The 21,153-nt window shown below is 36.7% G+C and overlaps 2 protein-coding genes across 5 annotated transcripts in view; one reads left to right on the top strand and one right to left on the bottom strand.

The window, feature by feature from the left end:
* mlphb (melanophilin b) overlaps nt 1–1,881 on the bottom strand; it is a 19,638-nt gene extending 17,757 nt beyond the window's left edge. For all 4 annotated transcript variants that reach the window (XM_079618193.1, XM_079618195.1, XM_079618196.1 and 1 more), the window contains exons 1-2: nt 1,779–1,881; nt 163–302 (exon numbers count right to left, since the gene is read on the bottom strand). In XM_079618193.1, coding sequence (XP_079474319.1) covers nt 163–302; nt 1,779–1,799 — 161 coding nt within the window. In that variant the 5' untranslated portion in view covers nt 1,800–1,881. The remainder of the gene's footprint in view (nt 1–162; nt 303–1,778) is intronic.
* Nucleotides 1–21,153, top strand: part of LOC307001549 (collagen alpha-3(VI) chain-like) — a 25,539-nt gene extending 4,386 nt beyond the window's left edge. The window contains exons 2-10 of the mRNA XM_079618192.1: nt 192–305; nt 8,014–8,290; nt 11,804–11,912; nt 13,841–14,437; nt 15,038–15,637; nt 15,885–16,499; nt 16,837–17,442; nt 19,681–20,280; nt 20,374–21,153. Of these exons, the coding sequence (XP_079474318.1) occupies nt 11,816–11,912; nt 13,841–14,437; nt 15,038–15,637; nt 15,885–16,499; nt 16,837–17,442; nt 19,681–20,280; nt 20,374–20,981 (3,723 nt within the window). The 5' untranslated portion in view covers nt 192–305; nt 8,014–8,290; nt 11,804–11,815 and the 3' untranslated portion in view covers nt 20,982–21,153. The remainder of the gene's footprint in view (nt 1–191; nt 306–8,013; nt 8,291–11,803; nt 11,913–13,840; nt 14,438–15,037; nt 15,638–15,884; nt 16,500–16,836; nt 17,443–19,680; nt 20,281–20,373) is intronic.

The following is a 21,153-nucleotide window of genomic DNA, read 5'->3' as shown; positions in this document are numbered from 1 at the left end:
GATGGGATAGTCAGGCAAAACCATCAATGAATATCTGAAGATAAGATCAATGATTCTGTTTCTTAATGTCCAAGATATAGTACAGCATGCATAGTAAAAAATGATTTACAGTTGGTTGTACTGGCTTTTAATGCTGTATAAATGTGATTATGGGTGTCTCACCCTAGTCTGTCCTCTTCTTTCTGTCGCAGGTGGAAGTCTCTCTGGATAACCTGCCAAACATGCTTGGCTTCGTCATCTGTCAGCCTGGAGAGATCCAAATTCTTCCCATTGCTGCTGCTGGGCATCATCTTGAATCTCATCTGGTAGAATGAGGAAGCCAGTGAACCAAACCACATGCCACTTTGTTACCAAACATGTAGAGTAGTTTTCAGACACAGAACAAATATTCGGCCTTATTAATTGCATGCTAGCACCCAGCTAGTTTAAACAAGTAATTTACTTCTCACAGGTTGAACAGTTTATTTAAGATAATTTGCTTAATAATGAATTGCCACTTCAAAGGTTTAATATACAACAATATTTGGGAGTGAGCTTATTTGTTAACGAAATGGTTGTTGAATTTTTCATTCTGTCATTAGACTGTCATCCATTCATACTTGGGCTGATACTGCCTAAAATAATTTCTACTTTAAAATTTAAAATGTAAAAATGTCTTAAAATGTTGAAAACTTAAAAAAATATATATATAGTTTTTAATATCGTTTTTTTTTTTTTTTTATCAGACAGTTTTTTTTTTTTTTATAAATATTTTACGCCCTATCTCTGAACCTTAAAATTATTATTATTATTTTTTGGCTGCTTAACCTTTAAGACTAATGTGCAGATTGTGGGTAAAAAAAGTGTCAGACATTGTCTATTTGCAGATAAATGGATGTTTTTAGTTCTCCTAAAAGAAAACAACATCAATTTGTTTAATGGTATAAACAAATCAGCCTATTAGAATCAATAATTTAATTTGTCCTTTCTAAACACTTGAATCACCATGTGACTAGCTGTTCACGAGTGGGTGAAAATGATTTTTAAATCCAATGACATCATTATCGGAAAGATGGTAACATCTTCCCTTTACAATGATGAGTTGAAAATATTCAGTTGAACAATGTTTATTCAAATGTTTATCCTTCTCAACTGAACGAATCATCAGTGCTCTATAAGTTATACTCTTTTCAAGTTCTCTGCCTTTCCTGAATAGTTCATGACATTAAAGCAACAAGGAATCTTTCCACCTGATTTGCCATTCTGCTAAAGGAAAGGGTTGGGGTTGTTGACATTTTGCATAAAAAGCCCAGTTTCGAACACACATATTGTGGAAAATATATTATTATCCACTCCATTGCATTACATAACTTTTAGGGAAATAACTAACATGATTTGTAACATTGTACAAACTAAAATGATAGTATTTTATTTATTGGAATGGGTCTGTATCTGCCATTCCACTGAACATCTGCGCGTAAGCTCTTATATCCTACCGCTGGCCCTTAAGGTCTTTATACAATGGAAAACTGATTTATTGTTAAGCAATAAGAAATAATGCTGCAGCCCTCTAGACATGGTATTTCCTTCATATATAACAGAAGAAGACTACCTGATACATATGGCAAGCTTTGCTTCAAGACACTTAGGGATTTAGAGGGATGTTGCAAAATCATCCAAACCATAAATGACAAAATAATTGTAATAATTTTACACTTATAAAGTGTACACAGGACCTTTATACAGCTTGTGTCTTTATATAGCCTGATAACAACTATACATATATAAAAATAAATTACCTGAACTTGATTCAGCAGCATGTAGTAGTCCAGTTGGAATGGAGCTGACCAGTTTCAGGCAGAAAATCAAACTGCAGTGTTTATCACATGTCCAATTAACTGTGGGGTTGGGAAGGGCCAGTGAAATATTTAAACCACCCCTCAGAGTTCTCTTTGAAACAGCATCTGATTTAATCTTTTAAATTAGCGGCAGCAAAGGCTGGACATTGTTAAAGCTTAAATCACAGGTTTCAAACTTGTGTTCCAAGCTTGTTTTCAGTAAGTATCCATGTTTGAATCACATAAGCTTTCTCCACCAAAAATTACATATAATCATTCATATAGACCCCTCAGTAGTGGTTAAAATTCGATGGTTCATCCATTTTGAATGGATTTTCTACAAAATAAGTGTTTACACTGTTTCCATTCAAAGCTAGTTTGAAAAGTTATTGCCTTTGCCTGACCATGGAAGGAAAAGTGCCTATCGCATGACGTCATTTCAACCGGAAAAAAAATGTCATTCTAGGCTGGTGACTCTGATTAAGTTTGTCCAAGTTAGATTCTTTTGCAATGCATGTAAAATGGTTCAACCATTTGCATTTTCTTTATACAGGGGCTTCTATTCATGACTGGGAAAATGACAAATCCCAAGCCACAACTACGTTTAGAAAGACCTACCTGCCGGTTTCTAAAATACTACACATCCTGAAGCTTAGTTTGTTCCCTGTTGTGAGAATAAATCTTGAATATAGTGAGTGATATAAAAGTGGAGACTGAATTGAGTTGAATTGATGATATATAAGAGTTATGCAATCTGTAGACTGAGATGGTAAATCATAGTAATTCTTTGTATCAGATAAATGCATATAAACACTTCGATATAGAAAAACCAAGGTACATGTTGTGCTGAGCTTAAGAATTTAAATAAAATAATAAACTGTCAGCCGAATGTGGCTCTGTAAGAGGTTGTTAGCAAGAACAGCCCCCTCTGCCGTAAAGAAAAGAAATGACATCTCTAACGGGTTCTGAAATCTGTTGCAGTGGCTCTTATTCAGGGTAGATGGCATTTTTCATTACATGAATGACAGTGATGCTTGGTGGGTTAGACATATAGTCTATTAAATGGGTTTTTATTGTTTTAAGGTTCCATCTAATTTTCACGACCCATAGTTTCCTCTGGAAAATGACTATGTATCCATCACATTTTTGGTAATATTTTAATAAACTATGACATTGAATATGGCTTGTAGCCTACTCTGGTTAAGTTACAATGCCTCTACCTTCATTTTTTGTATTTAATTATACATTACATTCCGTACTGTCTTAAAGACACAATCTTGCATCACATGAAAGGAATTCTGCGTTAGGATGTTAAAGCAGGAAATTGTATGTTTTTACTTGGCACAGGCAAGAAAGGGACGCCTATCAGTTTTAGACAAAACACGGGGAAGCAAAATTCCTTACTGAACCAAATGAGCTCATGTAACTTAATTTGAGAGCATATTTGTTGATGGTGTTTTCCGGATTAGGTTATGAAATGCAAGATAAACATACAGTAACATTTAACTTATAAACATCTTGTTCTCATTATGATGAACACAAAAATAATAATACCATGTAGCATGTAGCATTAAAATAAGTTATATGAATGGAGCTCTATCATGATGTCCCTTAGGCTGTAGAACTTTTGTGATTTGATTAAAAAAAAAAAATGTTTTTGAACCTTCAGTAGGCCTACATCAAGACAAACAGTCTTAATTTGTCAAACTTAGCTTGCTCAAACTCGTCTGCGTTTTCGCGGGTTTGCGTTTTTGAGGTTTGCGCAGAGAAAATGGATAACCGTTTGCACCTCCAAGCCTATTTCGGGGAGTGCGTTCTCGAGACACCAGGCACTTTTTGTGTGGATGGGCGCCCGGAGCGCTTTGGGGTTTTTCTGTTGGAACGGTGTCGTGTTGGCGGCCAACACAAGTTAATGTTAGAGTTAATCGAGTTAATGACTAATGATCTTCGCAACTTCACTGTTACGCTAATTTCTATTATCACTGTAAAGCTGCTTTGAAACAATCCATACTGTTAAAAGCGTTATATAAATAAAGGTGACTTGACTTGACTCATCTGGTTCAAGAGCATGGAGTAGAACAGAATTGTGATCTCTATTGCTCTCCATTTTCTAACATGCCTCAGTGTAGGACTGTGCCTGCAATGTATGTGTATTAAGAGTACACTACTCCTCCAATGTAGTTTCTTTCCTGTACTACACTCCTTCCTCATTACTCTCTCAGTTTACACAAAAACCTTTCCGTTTGAGCTGGACATGAGTTGAGGGAAATGTTATGCCTAACGATTGTGATGATTCCCAAACAAACATTAGGCATGATTATTTTAATGATGGAAATTCTAATTTCCAGTCTCAGTACATATACTTCATGGAAAAAATGAGTATGATTTTCAAGCACACTGTCTTTTTCAAAGGCACATTTTCAGGACTTATGTTCTGCAGTATATTCTAAAAGTTCCATCACACCCAGTTTCACTACATTTCCAGCTCTGAATACTGTATGCATTATGAGGCATTAGTCATTGTGGCATTGCAGTCATGGTTACTAAGTTCAGAATTTTAAAACAGCAGCTGTCTGTACAGGACACCCAGTGAGATTTCAATCGAGTTTATTGTTCAGATAGATTGGTGAGTCAATGAAGCAACAAGGGAGGGTTAAACTGTGGCTGCTGCTGGCAGCTGGAACGGGGGATTTGATACATATTAAGCACTTAGACCATTCTGAGGGCCAAGGACTTTAACACAGGGGGTTTTATTCCAGATTTTTAGTCTGTTAAATAGTGGGTATACAAGTGATTATTGTTCATGTAGCAAAAAGCTATTCTAAGATGTAAACAGCAAACAGGTAAACGAAGGCCTGGTTGTACGTTATCTTTGATGGAGAAAAAAAGGCAAGACCTTATTTATCATAACACCAGTTTTTATTTATATGGCATATGTGCTGTTATTGATTTTAATGCATTTATAACAGATTTGCTTAAATGGTCTCAACTTTAGCTATAGCCAGAGCAAATCTGGACACAGTATGCGACCACAGCTTTTGCTCTCATCATAACGTGTAATCCTGACTCGGAATATGCAAATGTTTTCCCCTAAAGGTTTGGATGTGCAGTTTTGTTTAGTGCCAGAGTTTTTGTCTTTAGGCTGCAACACCACAGGAAGAATCTTAAAATGCTGAAGTCAAATTCAAAACAGATTTACCCCTCGAACTGTCCAGATAGAGAAAAAGGAAAAGATTATGGTGAAAGGAGGATTTTAGAAATGTGTTTTGCACATGGTGTGTACAGCTGCCAGCCATCTCTGAAAATCCATTTCATCTGATTTAGTCTTCTTACAGAAATTAAGAGAGAGAGAGAGAGAGAGAGAGAGAGAGAGAGTTTGGAAACCAGACCAATCAGATGATCAGCTAAGATCTACATGAACATTCTGTCTTGTAGACCCTTTGCTTACAATAGGGTCTCCCTATGAGGACAGCTGGTGCCTTTTTGAACCTCAGTCTCAGTTACAAATTCATTTGGATGTCTTGGTTCAGCAAAAGTGCTGCTAAACATAATATAAAGGAATGGATGGATATATAATATCTGAAAGTCTATGTCCTTTATGATGATTTTGATTTCATTTGAGGTCCATCAGAGTCTTGCAGTTCCTTTTAGACAAAACTTCCTTACTCAGTTTAGTTTGTGTTGCTCAGTGCAGCCTGTGTCCAGCTGGAACTAATCTGCAGTCTGTACATCATCTTTATTGATGGTCTGTGCCCACCTGGCCTTGTGTAAAACTGTAGAAAACCGCAGCTCATGTTGAAGAGAAAAGGATTTAGACTCAAAGTCTTGTTAATGAAACTTGCTGAACTTGTAGCTTGATTTTTTTTTCCTTTGAAACAGATTTGCTGTTTTAACATTAGAATATTTGGCATTCAAAAGAGTTTGTTGATTTCAGAGTACACTGACACTTTTGTTTAATTTCTTTGCTAAAGTAGTTCTTATAGCTGGATGAACATTGGTGAATTTTAGTACGAGCCAACACTGCTTGGTAAACAAGCTATTTGCAAAATTGGCAATGATTGTACCTATTTGCTTTTTATCGTCACTGGATCTAGCAGGCTATAGTAATTTAGAACGAAAAACTGAATTCCGCCTGGTTTCTTGTCAGTGTACCAGCAGAACAGACATAAAACTGCGACAATTAATATTTTTAGTTTTTTAATAGAGCTATTTTGTAATCATATTATCATATGACATTTAACTTAATAATGAATGTAACATTGTCATTGCAATTGTGCATCTTTATTACTTTCTCAAAAACAGAATGCACATATCAAAGCATGCGTATTGCTGATTAAGGATTTAGCTCGAATGTATTTTTATGATTTAAAAAGAGCAGAGAAAAACTGACAGACCAGGAAGTAAAGGGAAATCATTTGACTCTTGCCATTTGATGTGGTATTGGCAAAAACTTTTCCAAAAGTATGTGCACACAAACATGCTGAATCTGACTCAAATAATGTCATGGCCTAGCGGTTAGAGCTCATGCACCTATATTGAGTCACTGTATCTTTTCATGCAAGATATGTGATTTTTGGGTTTGCCTATCATTTCCCATTCTCCAGTCTTTTCTCTGCTGTATTTTTTTGTTATTTTAATTACCGTGAAAAGGCCCCAAAAAGAAACACATACTGTAGTTTACTTCTTGCAGGTTGGTTTGCGGACATGTGATTCAGCATAGTCTATGACTAAGCAGAGGAAACTCTGATCAGGGAATTTCACAGAACTCCACAATATCCATCCAGTCTTGGACAACGCATCACTTTTCCATGAAAATTTAAATGGAGGTTTTAACCCACCATTAAAATTTTTTAACTATACAAGTATTTAAGGCAAGCAATACTTCAAACATTCAGATAGTCGTGTGTGCGTGCGTGGGTGTGTGGGTGCGTGTGTGTGTGCGTGTGCGTGCGTGTGTGTGCGTGCGTGTGTGTGTGTGTGTGTGTGTGTGTGTGTGTGTGTGTGTGTGTGTGTGTGTGTGTGTGTGTGTGTGTGTGTGTGTGTGTGTGTGTGTGTGTGTGTGTGTGTGTGTGTGTGTGTGTGTGTGTGTGTGTGTGTGTGTGTGTGTGTGTGTTTCTTCAAGCATTATTTTTTCAGTATACAGTTGACCCTGACATTAGGTGTACAGAGGTAAGGGGAAAGCAGTAAAAGGCCCCACATATGACAACAGAACTAGGCTGTATTTTTTTAATAAATAGACTGCTCTTTTAAATATAATGGGAACATGATCCTGTGAAGTGCTTTTCTCCATAATTTGCCTTTTAATTTCTTGATTTTGACATTGATCTGTTATAATTGCACACAGCTGAATTTGTCAACACATCTCTTATTGTGTTAGGTAATCGCTGCATTGAATCAAAGGCATCAGTTGGGCAAGTCTCTTTCATTCACTAGGATTCTGACATAATTCAAAACACAGTAAGGCTAACACTGATCTCAGATTACCAGCAACAGAAACAGGTGTTATCTGGGCTCAATTATATGTGTATTCTAATATTACTTTTTAGATTAAACAGTAAGTGTTTGATCTCTCAGGACTGACCCGTCACACTTTGATCCACCCATATTAGGTCAGCTCGTACTGACATCAACTAGTAAATTACTTAATTGTGTGGAATACGCTATTGTTATTGAACTTTTGTTACACCGTTTTGACACATCCCTTATATCACATAACATTTAAGCATGTTATTCATTATCTGGATGTGTTTTCTGATCATGTTACTATTGAAGCTGATGTGACTGTAACTGATTTACATGTCTTTGTGTGTTATTTGTCCATATAATAAGTGCAAAAATATTATCTTTTTATGCTGGGTTAATTTCTTCAGAATAAGAAATAAATGCTCCCACCCAGAGCTCTGTTTGTCACAGTTACCCAAACAAGTTCAATACAGAAAGTGATTTTTATTCTTCTTCTATATGCTCCACATCTTTTTTTATTTAGAGGCTTGCTAGAAAGTTCATATATTGTGTTTGTAATTAGCCAAGGATACAAGTCGAGATGGAGCAATGTAAGGAGAAAGGAAAAACTTGCTTTGGTTTGTTACATCACCTTCCCAATAAGGAACAGCCATGCCAAATACGGCCTTGCGTCTGTTTCTCATTTATGACTCTCTTTTTTCTCCTCTTTGTGCTTTTTCCTTCTTCTCTGCAGAGGAAAGTAGGAGGCGTGGAAACATTGTGTGGCTTTTCTCCAGGATTCTCTGAGTTGTGTGTTCTGTCCCACAGAGTCAGCTCAACGGACGAGAGTCTCACTGCAAAGCTCCAGCACACAAGCTGATCAGCATCATCTCTGTCTGACCCATCCAGAAAACTTCACAGAAGGAAGATACCAGATAGAAGATAATGACCTAAGAGTTGTCTTTTTGCAGATATTTGAAATTCCATAGAAAGACTGTGGAATACAGCGCTCTGAATTCTGTATTCCAGGGGTAAGTGGCTTAATTGTGCAAATACATTTTTGTAAAAGGAGCATTTAAGTGCATGAGCGAGACTGTGCATGATGGTGTGGTTTTCAGTGTGTTTTGAGGCATGCATTCTAAAAAATTTGCTAAAATCCATTTTACTAAAATATGCCGCTGCATACGCCCTTTTTACCCTATAAAGCTTGGTTTGTTTGTATGGCTATTCTAATGCACACAATGTGTAGGCAGTTTTACTTCTTAATTATAGTTTTAATGTTGTCATTACTGGGTACAGTGAATTCCAAAGCTTTGGGAGAACAGGGAATTTTTCTTGCACCACTGGAAGAGGCATTGCAGAAGAGGCAGAGCAAAGTGCTCAGATAATAGAATACAATAGGTTCTGTGCTAAGGGTGTGTTCTGAGTGAGAACTTCAACAGGAAAGTTTTTGAGACAACTGTTACAGTATGTAATCAAGTGTTTGTGATATGTTTGCACATAATCTAATTGATTCTGGTGTGTAAAATCCACATTTTACTAGAAGGATGTTTTGTAGAATTATCACCATAACAGTTTGGTTGAGTTGTTATGCTGCTTTCTGTTTATAAAGATGATATCTAACACACCGGATGAGGATCATACTGATTATGAGCTTGTTTGAACAGAAGCAAGAAGCAGAACAAGTTGCACTTTTCTGCCACTGTAGACAATATTCAGATTTTTTTCAGCACCTTCTGCCCAGCACTGTAAAGACAGGGTGATGTGAAACACTTTTTCCACTGTCCCTGCCAGATGGACAAAGAATGCTGGGAGAGTTAGAGCTCAGACATTCAACTTAAGTGAAGCAGAACCAGATGTAGACCTTAAAAACACCAGAAAAATTAGATTCATTACAGTTATTTCCCATTGACATACAGGAATACATACATACTTGTCACATATGCAACACTGTAGGGAACTAATAATCACTGTTTTAGGGGTAGAAAAGGTATAAAGATTTACTTCTTCCCAGTGACAAGGTAAAGGTAAACACAAATTCCCAGAAGTGTGGCCTTTCCAATGGTGGGCCAGCTTTAAGAAAGACTTGTAATGGAGAGGTTGTTATCCCCCCTTAAGCCACTAGAGGCCAATGTTGAGACACATTGCAGTACTCATTTGGTGCTTTGGTTTCCAGATTGAGTTTAAGGGGGCAGGCCAGGGATTGAATTTGGTTCAAACGTATGCTTTACTTCATTTAATTCATTATTTCATTTATTATTTATTACATTTATTATTCATTTATTACATTTATTTATTATACTTTAATTCATTTATTTCATCTCTTTACTGTTCCTTGGGCATTGAAACCTTTAATAACCTTTAATGAATGAGGCAGCAAAATCCTGCTGGAAAATCCTGTGTGAGATTTCCATGATTGTGCAGTTGCTTTTATTGTTGTTTTTGCCTCTGATTCATAGAGTTTGTAATTAATTAAATGTATTTGTTATTTCTTTCTTTGTACAGTGACAACAATTCACATGGAAATGGCAAATTTTTCATACGGCTGTAGGCTACTTGTAGTTCTCAGACACACCGCCATTTAGCACATGCAGTTCCAACCCGATCTCATGGCAATTCGTACGAATTTTATGAGGTGGCTAATTCGTATCAATTCACACAACCTCACTAAATCGTACATATTTTACGAGTTGCCAAATTCGTATGAATTCGAATGACCTAACCCTGACCCCGCCCCTAAACCGACCCATTACGTGGGTTTAGACAAATCGTACACATTCGTACGAGTGAGGTGATGCCAACCGAAAGAACTCACAAAGTAATCTTGTTTATGGACCTCTTATTTTAGGTTTTAGATGTGATAGATGTGATCAATAAGTTTTGTTAGCATTGATTTGATAGAAATGTATGTTGCAGTTTATGCTATTTATTTATTTTTCTGGGCTTTTGTGCACAAACACGTAATTCATTTATAAACTACATGGAGAGACCCTGATTGTAAATCGCTTTGGGTGTACAATAATAAAATGTGCTATATAAATGCTTCAATGCTTGGAAGTAAAAATGTTATTAACAATGCTTGTGTTGTTATTAACAATGATGTTTTTAAACAATTATGTTTTTAAAGTGTAGCCTATACAACATAATTAACATTATCGCAATTCATTCTTTGTGTTGTAAAATGACACGTGAATTTCAAATAAATAAATTAAAACTATGATTTAAAGGCATATTTCATTCGATGTTGAACTAAATAAAACGTAGATTTTTCAGAACAAATTAAACTGTCCCGTCCCAAATGGTACAGTAACTGTGAGACCCTCTTAACATGCACTATAAATTAATATGTAGGGCTGGGCAAAAAAATAGATTTTAAATAGATTTTCAAAGGCCACAAATAGATTTTTTTATCACCCAAAAGCCAGTATTAATTTTCCTACACTGTTTATAGCCTTGCAGCCTCCATGTTACAGATAATGCTGTGATATTTTATGTTAGTTTTATCTTAAACATAACATAACCTGATCCTGATTGATCAAGGTATGCGTCTGTTCTGACTTGTCAATTTTCAGCATCAATTTTTAATCTTGCATCAAAATCCTGTCTATTCATTGTATGCATTTGAAGTTGGGTTTTAATGTACCCAAGTGTACCTATAAAAAAAAGTTTAATATACAGGTTTGTGGCTCTTAATTTTCTTTGGTTACACTTTATTTTGATAATTTTTCCCTTTATCAGCCTAATTAATATGTATTCCTCAGGTTTTTTTATTTTATCATACATGTATAGTACATGGCAGCCAACCACCAAACAAATTAATTTTTACTGTGACTCAAGGATTCCAAGTTCAGCAACTCTGAGACTGATGTGATGGAAAGCATGTAATTTTCCTAGTCCAGTCTAAAATTTTGTAACAGTACTTTTCAGTGTGATTCTGAGCTCAACAAGGACGGGGACATTCTGTGTCCTGGCATCTGTCTGTCCACATGTTATTGCATTTTTGATTGTGTCCAGTACTCGGATGCTTTTTTTCCCCCCTCAATGTGTGGACCTCTTAGTGCTTTGTGGTTTTTACTGGCAAGTGAGGGCAGTTGATGTGGGAAGAAATCCTTTTCCTCCTGAAATCCGGAAATCTGTCAGCTGTGTGGATTTGGCTCATGGGGTGGAAACAGATCACATAAATCTCACTGTGCTGCCAAAACTTTTCCTCTCCTCCTAAAAATAAGCGTAAACAGTCCGGTATTTCAGAGAATGTTTATGTCATATTTTATGAGAAAAGATGAGCACACAAACAACCCAAAATTGACTATTTTTAGAATATTCATCTTTTGATATAATTTCATAGCAACACATTATTAAACTGTCCTAAGTTATGACAGAACTGTGGATGAACAACAGTCATATGTGTTTGTGCCATTGCAAGTAAGTACAAGTTCTGGCATACAGTGATGATGTGTGAGAGTAACAAAGCTTCAGAGGTGTATATATGTATGGTGTAAATTCTTCCCAAAACCTTAAAAGCAGTTTTGTTTTGTTTTTTTCAGCTTTCTATTCCGATGCTTTTGTGGACAATGGGGAAGAACCGGTTGTTACTGTATGCCCTTTTGGGAATAATGGCTTTTGGTCTATTCCCAAAACTTGAAGCTCAGGATGGTAAGTTAAGTCCAGCATTTTTTTTTTCTTTTTTCTTTTTTTCTTAATTTTTCTTCGAGATGTAAACTTCCAGTTATGGGTGAAGACATGCTAATTTTACTGTGCTGCAGACAATACACAAGTGAAAATCATAAATGTTTTCTTTTGTTTGGAAAGAGAGCTTAAAATGAGGTGTTTTTCTTTGCAAAGCTTTTGTTAAATATTCAGTTTTTATTAGACCCCCCATTAATGCTGGTCACTTGAGTTAAAACTTTGAATCTAATCTAAAGACAGTGAAGAGAAACGTCTACAGTTTCAGTAAAGTGAGTTGAGCACGTATTTAAATAATTGATTTAAATACTGTAAAGATGTTCAGAGTGGTGTGCTGTAGTTTGTTTAGAGCTCCCAATGATCAAGAAGAATTCAAAAGAACACTGAATTTCAAGTTTATACCACTAATCCTGAAGGGTCTCAAGAGCTACTGTCAGCATCGGGAATGGCCACAGCCAGTTAATATTGACAACGGGTAATTCATGCAAAATGTTCCCAGAAATAACCCAATTAACCATTCCCCCACACTGATAACATGACTAGTTTTGTCACAGTCACATTTTCTGCATGCTGTGACTCCTCTGTTTTGATTTGCCTTTGCGCAAAGAGGCGTGAGATAATGGATTTTAGGTGTTACAGATTTACAAAACCACCAACATCCATCCAACTGTCTTTATGTCGCTCATCATCTGTTCACTAATTTATCCATCATTTCTGTACTAAATTCTTTAAAAAAAAAAAAAGAAGTAGATTCACTTCAAATCTGATGCCTACATTCTTTAAAGTATTGCAATGTGTCACTGATTTATGTCTTTGAGACTTTAGAGATCATCAGCAGGTGATGATGGCTAACCACCCAGCACAGCTTATGTCTTGAGAGCTTAATGTCTGATACTTATGTGTGTGTTGACTGTCTTCACTGTGTAACCATATAAAAAAAATGTTTCTCCACAATTGATACAGTGATGAACCCATATGTTTTCATCTTTGAAATGTTTACTATGCATTTTTCACTTAATTCAAACATTAAGGACCCCATAAATCTAAATTTAGTCTTAGATGTAGTTAAATTAGTAATAGAAGGTTTGTCCCTTTCACTCAATATGCACTTTCCTTTTAACCATCAATTTGTTTCTTTAAAATCAGGCCTAATCTATTGATGACTTGTCTTACTGATGTCCCTCACCCTAAAATCTGCTGCAACCGATTATCAAGCAGTAGCCTAAATGATATGGCTTATGTCTGTGATATAACTAAAGATTATTGGCTATTTAAAAATGGCATAAGAGCTTCAATACAGTATATCCTGGAAAAACCTTTTGTTTCAACAGGAATTATGTTATCACAAGAATTAAAACTGTGCTCGTTGTGATTTTATTGAGTCTTTAATAATCAAATATGTGAAAAATGCCAGTACAGTTGAAATAAGTAACAGTAAAAGTGATTTTAAAGAAGTCCAAAGATGAGACAGAAGGGTCATGACTGGTGCCGTTATCACTGAAAACTGTAACATGAGTCTGCATGGTCTGACTGAACACAAGAAGTTGGAAAGATTAAATTGCCCAGGCAGCCATTAGACGTGCCCAAATACATATACAGAAACTTTGTAATGTACACTCAATTATTCTAAATACACTGTAAATTAAATCCCCACAACATAATTCTAAACTCTTTCAGAGTATGAAAGTTAGAAAGTTACAGAGCATCTTCCTTGGTTCAGCAGACATGCAGTATAATGTGTTTGTGTTGTGTTTTTATGATGGATTGTAATTATCCATGATTATGTTTTATGCTTGCACCCTTCCCCTGTCTCCCTCTTTCCGTTTTTTGTTTTAACCCACACATTTTGCATTATATTTTGTTTGTTTCTTTGTCCACTATCCACATCTCCTTCAAAGCCCCCGGGTCAGCCGACCTTATACTCTTAATTGACGGATCAGAGAGCGTTGGAGCTGCCAACTTCCCCCTCGTCAGTGAATTGGCTGTCCAAGTGATTGAGGGGCTTGCCGTGGGCAGGGACGCAATCCGTGTTGCCCTCGTGCTGTATGGTGCCGATCCCGAGATTCAATTCTTTCTCAATAGCTATGACAACAAACAGAGTGTCCTCAGTGCTATCCGGGGGCTTGAGTACCCTGGCGGGATTGAGTCAAATCTGGGGGCTGCCTTGGAGAAGGTGGTTGACAGTCTGTTTGGCCCAGATGCAGGAGGCAGGGCAGCGGAAGGGGTGCCCCAGGCACTGGTGGTAATCAGTGCTGGGGAGTCCACTGATGATGTCAGTCAGGGCGAGAGGGCCCTAAAGCAGGCCAGTGTGTACACCTTTGGTATTGCTGCGGGTGATTCTGCTACTGCCCAACTGGAAGCTATTGCTACAGACAAAAGCTTTGTTCTGTCCGCTCCTGATGTCAGAACAGTGGCAAGCATGGGTGACCAGATACTGCCATACATTAATGGGGTCGCCGAGCGCACCATTGTGATTCAAACAGATTTCACAGAAGGTATGTAATTACCGTATGAGAGGGATTCCATAGAGAAACTGAAGAAAAAGGAAATAATAACAGTACATTATCATGGACATCTAAACAAAACAAAAAAAGTAATATTTTTAGGTGAAAGTGTAAAGGTGTTAGTGTCCCAAAATTTCTTTCTTTCTTTCTTTCTTTTTTTTAAACAACATGCGCATGCTGTAAGCCATACAAACTAATTTTTTTGAGTTCAATGTTCAGAGTTTGTGTTTTCTGTAAGATACAATATTTAGACTAAACCAAGATTAGCACATCATGCAACCCATTAACACTCCTTGTATGTTTATATTCAGGATATTATAAAATGTAGGTCATAGCATTCGTATCTATTTCTATACTTTGAAATAAATGATCACTTTATGCTAATTGATTTCCATTATTTCTACTACTTATATGATTATATATGTTAGCTTTATGGCAAGTAAAAAAATGCTGATAGTTAATACATTGTATCTGTAAAACATCATACATTTTAAATACATGATGATAGCTAACCTCTTCATAGGTTACCTGATTTAGGTTCGAATTTGCAAAAGGACTAAGTAGAATTCTTTTTTCTTTTCTTCCTTTTAGCTTTTGCTGTTGGGAAAAGAGATATAATTTTCCTCATTGACAGTAGCATGGGTCCCACCATCATCAATGCAGTGCGAGAATTCATCAAAAGGTTTATTGACACCATGCCAATTGGACCTGATCAGGTGCAGGTCGGAGTGGCCATGTTTTCCACCACCCCAAAGTCGGAGATCAACCTCAACTCATATAGTTCAAAAGAATCCCTAAGCTCTGCTCTCGCAAGAATAAAACCCAAACCTTCGGCTGAAGTCAACATCGGGGCTGCCCTGGATTTCGTGAGAACCAGTATGCTCAGAGCTGAGAGTGGGAGCCGCATTGAAGATCAAGTGACACAACTTGTGTTGCTCCTGACCAGTAAAAAATCTAAAGACAGTGTCCAACAGCCAGCTGAAGCTCTTCGTCAAATGGGTGTTCTAACTTTGGCTGCAGGCTCCAAAGCTGCTGATGAGGCTGAGCTCAGGCAAATAGTTTTTGATGAAACTCTGTTTTTCCCCATGAAGGACTTCAGGATGTTGCTGCGCAACCCCACAAACACAAACATTATATCCCCTCTCTCTACATTGACTGGTGTTGTTGTGACAGAGGGTCCAACTGAAACGGGTAATATTCTACAAACATACTCCTTTTGTTTAAATAAAAAATGCAGATTCATTTGAATTAATAAGATAACATTTTCAATTCATTTAAATTAATAAGATAAATATAGATAAACGAAATAGCTGTACAAAACTGTATATATTTGTATGCACTTTTGCCCATTGATACTGTCTTGTACAAATTGAGATTCTTGAACTTCATTTTAAAGGTACTTATACATCTAAAATTGTGGTCATATAAAACCTTCTAGGCCCATTTGTGGATGTTACTACAGTCCACACACAAAAAGTTGTCAGAGACATTGTCTTCTTGGTGGATGGATCTACCTACGTTGGAAATAACTTGCAACGTGTGCGGGACTTCATCACTGGCGTGGTAAACAGACTAGATGTTCGACCTGAGCGAGTGCGCATTGGACTAATGCAGTTTGCTGAGGGGCAGAAAAATGAATTTTATCTGAACACTCACAACACCAAACAGGATGTTCTCTCTGCCATCGCTCAACTGAGTTTGATGGGAGGACGTGCATTAAACACTGGCGCAGCCCTACAGTATGCCCTAGCCAACCACTTCCAGCCCTCAGCTGGGTCTCGTAGGGAACAGGGGATCCAGCAGGTACTAGTGTTAATAACAGGAGGACCATCTCAAGATGAAGTCAAGAGGATTGCTGACAGTGTAGCTATACAGGGTGTTTTGACTTTTGCTGTTGGAGCTGGCCAAGTGAAAGAGAGTTTCCTTAAAACTGTTGCTTTTGTTGAAAATTTGGCATACTACAGAAGAAATTTTGCTGATTTGTCAAGTGTTGTTGACGAGATTATGACACCACTGATCACTGTTGTTGGGGAGACTGATCAAACAGTAAAAGGTAAGCTGACATGACTTTCAGTTTTGTTGAATAATGTTTTAGTTAAAAAATTAAGACTTATATAATGAATAATATAAAACTATTTAGGGCCCGAGCACCGATGGTGCGAGGACACTATTGGAATTGCTCTGTTTATTATTATTATTTATTATAATACAATATAAAGAACACTGTCAAATTGGTCAACATATACAAATGATTTTTTGCTCCTCTCTATTTTTTAACACTTACATTGTTTCACTTTTGTATTCAGAAAGGTACGATGTAACTTCTTAGATATTTAAGCATTTTATTGTATTTCATTAATATATATATATATATATTTAATCTTTCACAGAGATTGGACCACCAGGTCCCTCAGGTGGAGAAAGGGATGTTGCATTCTTGATCGATGGCTCTGATGATGTCCGAGGTGACTTTTCCTATATCCGTGACTTCATTTCCAAAGTAATTGAGCCTTTGGATATAGGCTTTAATAAAGTGCGAGTTTCTGTAGTCCAGCATAGCGAGAGACCAAGTCCTAGTTTCTACCTGAACACTTACCAAACCAAAGATGAGGTGCTGAGAGCTGTAAATGGGCTCACTCTGACAGGTGGCAGAAGTCTGAATACTGGTGCTGCCTTGACTTTCATGAAAAACACCATCTTGTCACCAGCATATGGTAGTCGATCTGGTGAAAATGTTCCCCAATTTTTGATCGTTTTGACGGGGGGAAGATCAAGAGATAGTGTCAGAGAACCTGCGGTAGCCCTAAAGACTGATGGAGTTGTACCTTTTGGTGTTGGAGTGAAAAATGCAGATCCTAAACAGATTGAGGCCATCTCTCACAATCCATCATTTGCTTTCAATGTGAAGGAATTCAGCCAGCTCAACAAAGTTCAGGAAAGGCTTAAGAACTATGTGAATCTTCCAGATCAAGAACTGAAGATCGTTCTAGAGAAAGGTAAGAACATTTTAGCTTTTTATTTTGCTGAGGCCTTCTATATGTTGGTGGTTATTTATTTTTTTTGGGTGCTGTGATATTCTTTGTTTCTAAATATTACTCATTGGTTTACTGTATCTTCGTTTATGCCAAAGATATTGCAAAAACATATTGTGTTCCTGTTGGATGGTTCTGATGGTACTAAACGTGGATTTGGTGCAGTGTGTGATTTTTTTCAAAGGGTTGTTGAGAAGCTTAATGTGGTGGAGAGAAATACAGAGTATCTAGTAATGAAAAATCTTGAAATAGGGATAGTAAGCATTGGTGTGAAAAATGCAGATCTAAATGAGCTGGAAACTGTATCAATCCAGTCTAAATTCACACATTATATTGATCGATTTGTTGATCTTCCTTTAGTAGAGCCACACATTGTTTCAACTCTTAAGAATATTCCAAAAGAATCTGGAGAAATTCCTAAAACAGAAGTTCTAGTCTCAGCTGATAAGAGCTTTCACTATAAGCAATAAACAATTATTTATGTTTAAGTTTAGGCATTGACTCTGCTACAAACATTAAATGTAAATGTCATATAAATTGCTATATATATATATATATATATATATATATATATATATATATATATATATATATATATATATATATATATATATATATATATATATATAGGATGCATGGAACTGAAAATTCTTTCTTACTTAAATCTTTCTTCTTAAGTATGTTCTCATGTCTTCCATGTCCTTAGTTGACATCTTTTGCACATAAAGATGTTCATTCAATGGAAGTTTTTTTAACTGTACTTGCCAGAGCTTTTTCTTATTCAACACTGTTCACATCCTGACCCACAAAATAATTTTTGAGGGGTAGATGTCACTGATATTCTTTTATTTACTTGCATATTTGTTGCTCTTGTACACTTTTAAAGCTTTTGATATTCAATTTAAACATTGAATGATTCAGATGTATTCCAATATCCTTTTCTTTTTCTTTTCTTGGTAACTTGCCTGATACAGGAATTAACAAACGGGATATAGTTTTTCTCCTTGATGGCTCGGATGACTCCAGAAATGGATTTCTTGCCATCCGTGAGTTTATTAGGAGAATGGTAGAGGATCTTGCCATTGACCAGGACATTGTTCGAGTTGCTGTAATACAGTACAGTGAAGATACTTCGACTCATTTTCTACTTAATACTTACAATAGTAAGAAAGCTGTAATTTATGCTATTAATGGCCTCACAGCAAAAGGTGGAAGAAACATAAATACTGGGGCAGCATTACAGTATGTCAGGGACCATGTTTTCATTACTGCTTCTGGAAGTAGACATCAGCTAGGAGTCCCTCAGCTGTTGATTTTTATGACTGGTGGAGGGTCCAGTGATGATGTGGCAGGTCCCGCTGAAGATCTCAAAAATTTTGGAGTTCTGTCCATTGCCATTGGAATAAAGAATGTTGTAGAGGCAGAGCTACAAAGCATAGCATTTTCACCTAGATTTCTTTTTAATCTTCCAGTTTTTGGTGAACTTTTACATATACAGCCTGATATCCTCTCCTTTATCAAATCCAAAATGGAAATAGAACCCCCTACTATCATTGGTAAGAATAACTACACTCGTGATTTTCTTTCAAGCTTTTTCTTATGACTTTAGACATTTGATAGTTTGGACATGAAAATCTACTTTCTTCACTAAACTACTCGCTTTAACCATGAGGCCATCTATTGATTGATTCAGCTTAACATATGTTAAAGACTGAAAATGAATGGCCTTTTCCTGTTCTGTTCATCTTTTGCTTTGTCCATCAGAGATATTTCATGATTTTCCACTGGTTCTCTCAACCATGGAAGAGTCTTACTTCTTGCGGAGATTCATCTTCAGTTTAAGCTCTTGTTAGAGCCAATGATTTCTTAATCATTGTTGGTATTTGATCAATAGCAACTCCTTGTTCTTCCCTTCTTCTGTTCTAGTTGCTTGATTGATCTTATTCATGTGAGTGTGAAAATACTCTAGTAATATTCTCTCATAGTGGATTTTTTTTGTTTCAGATATTGTCAGCATATTCTTAAAGACAGACCAGAAATATAGCAAAGTGTATTTAGAATTTAAATGTGATTAAAATCGCTGTTCAAGTTTGAATTTTATTGTTAATACCATGGGAAATATTACTGTGTGATGATGTTTTGTCATACACTTTTTTTTAAGAGTTAAGGCTATTTTACTAAAGCCATTTAATTTCATCCCAGTTGAATTGGATGCAGCTCAAAGAGACATTGTCTTTATCCTGGATGGTTCTGATGACACCAGGGATACGTTTAAACAGATGTGTCAGTTTGTTCAAAGAGTCGTGGGCAAACTCAATATCGGGCTCAGTGGAGACAGAGTGTCTTTAGTCCAATACAGCAGAGAGCCACGTGCCCATTTTTACCTGAACACACATGCCACAAAGCAAGAAGTTCTCAATTCAATTGAGACACTGCAACACCTGGGAGGAAATCCCCTCAACACAGGAAGAGCCCTTGATTATACAAAAAAGAACATGTTCATTGCCTCTTCTGGGAGCAGACTCCTGGATGGGGTTCCTCAGATTCTTGTGCTTGTGACTGGAGGAAGGTCTCAGGATGATGTTAGAGCTCCAGCTGCTGCTCTGAAACAGGACCAAATTGTGCCATTTAGTATTGGCAATCAAAATGCAGATGTTATTCAACTCCAGGCAATCTCATATACGCCTGGCCATACCCTTACTGTTCCTCAGTTTGATGACCTTCAAACCATTGAGCAGAAACTTTTATCATATGTAAAAATAGTTCCTCGTCAGCCCAGGAGGATTCCACCAACTGTAACAGGTAAGGATAAAATGTCTGTTTTTTTATGTGGTTGATTTAAAGGTGTTATGGACTAGTGACATAACTATGTGTATTTATGCTCCATTGCAACAGATGCTGTACAAAGAGATGTTGTTTTTTTAATCGATGCCTCTGATGGCACAAAGGAAAGTTTCTTAGGAATGCAAAACTTTGTTCAGACGCTGGTTCAGAAACTGAATGTGGCACCAAATAAAGATCGTGTTTCAGTGGTCCAGTACAGTGATGATGCAGCTTTTGATTTTCTTTTGAATACACATTCATCATCAGACGATGTTATAAATAATGTGAAACGTCTAATTCATAAAGGAGGAAGGCTGCGTCTCACTGGGGCAGCCTTACAGTATATAAAGGACAACTTGTTTACTGCTGCTGCAGGAAGTAGATATTTGGAGGGTGTGACACAGTTTCTAATTCTGCTGAGTTCTGGAAGGTCTGATGATGACATACGTGGTCCAGTCAAAGCTTTGAAAGATATCGGTGTTATTTCATTAAGTATTGGCACCACAAATGCTGATACACTTGAGTTACAAACAATATCCCATCAACCAAACTACTTTTTCATTTCTGAATTTGAGAACATTCTTGATGTTCAAGATAATATCTTCGCATTAATTGAAGGGGTATCTTACCAGCCGCTACCAACAATGACTTCTCGGGTCTCTGGTAAGAGATTTATTTAATTTCTTAATGTATGTGTATATGTGTGTACACCAGCCACTGACAGCAGTGTATGTATTATAGCACATGATAGCATAAAGAATGCCATCACACATTCTTACAAAATCTTTAGATCAGTGTTAACACATGAACTAGTGTTTTAGAATGTGCTATTAAAGTCCTCTATTATAGTAC

This window comes from Phoxinus phoxinus, assembly GCF_949152265.1.
Source record: "Phoxinus phoxinus genome assembly, chromosome: 7".
Taxonomy (NCBI): domain Eukaryota; kingdom Metazoa; phylum Chordata; class Actinopteri; order Cypriniformes; family Leuciscidae; genus Phoxinus; species Phoxinus phoxinus.
Note: the sequence above shows the minus strand (reverse complement) of the source record. Positions and strands in the feature narration are given on the sequence as shown.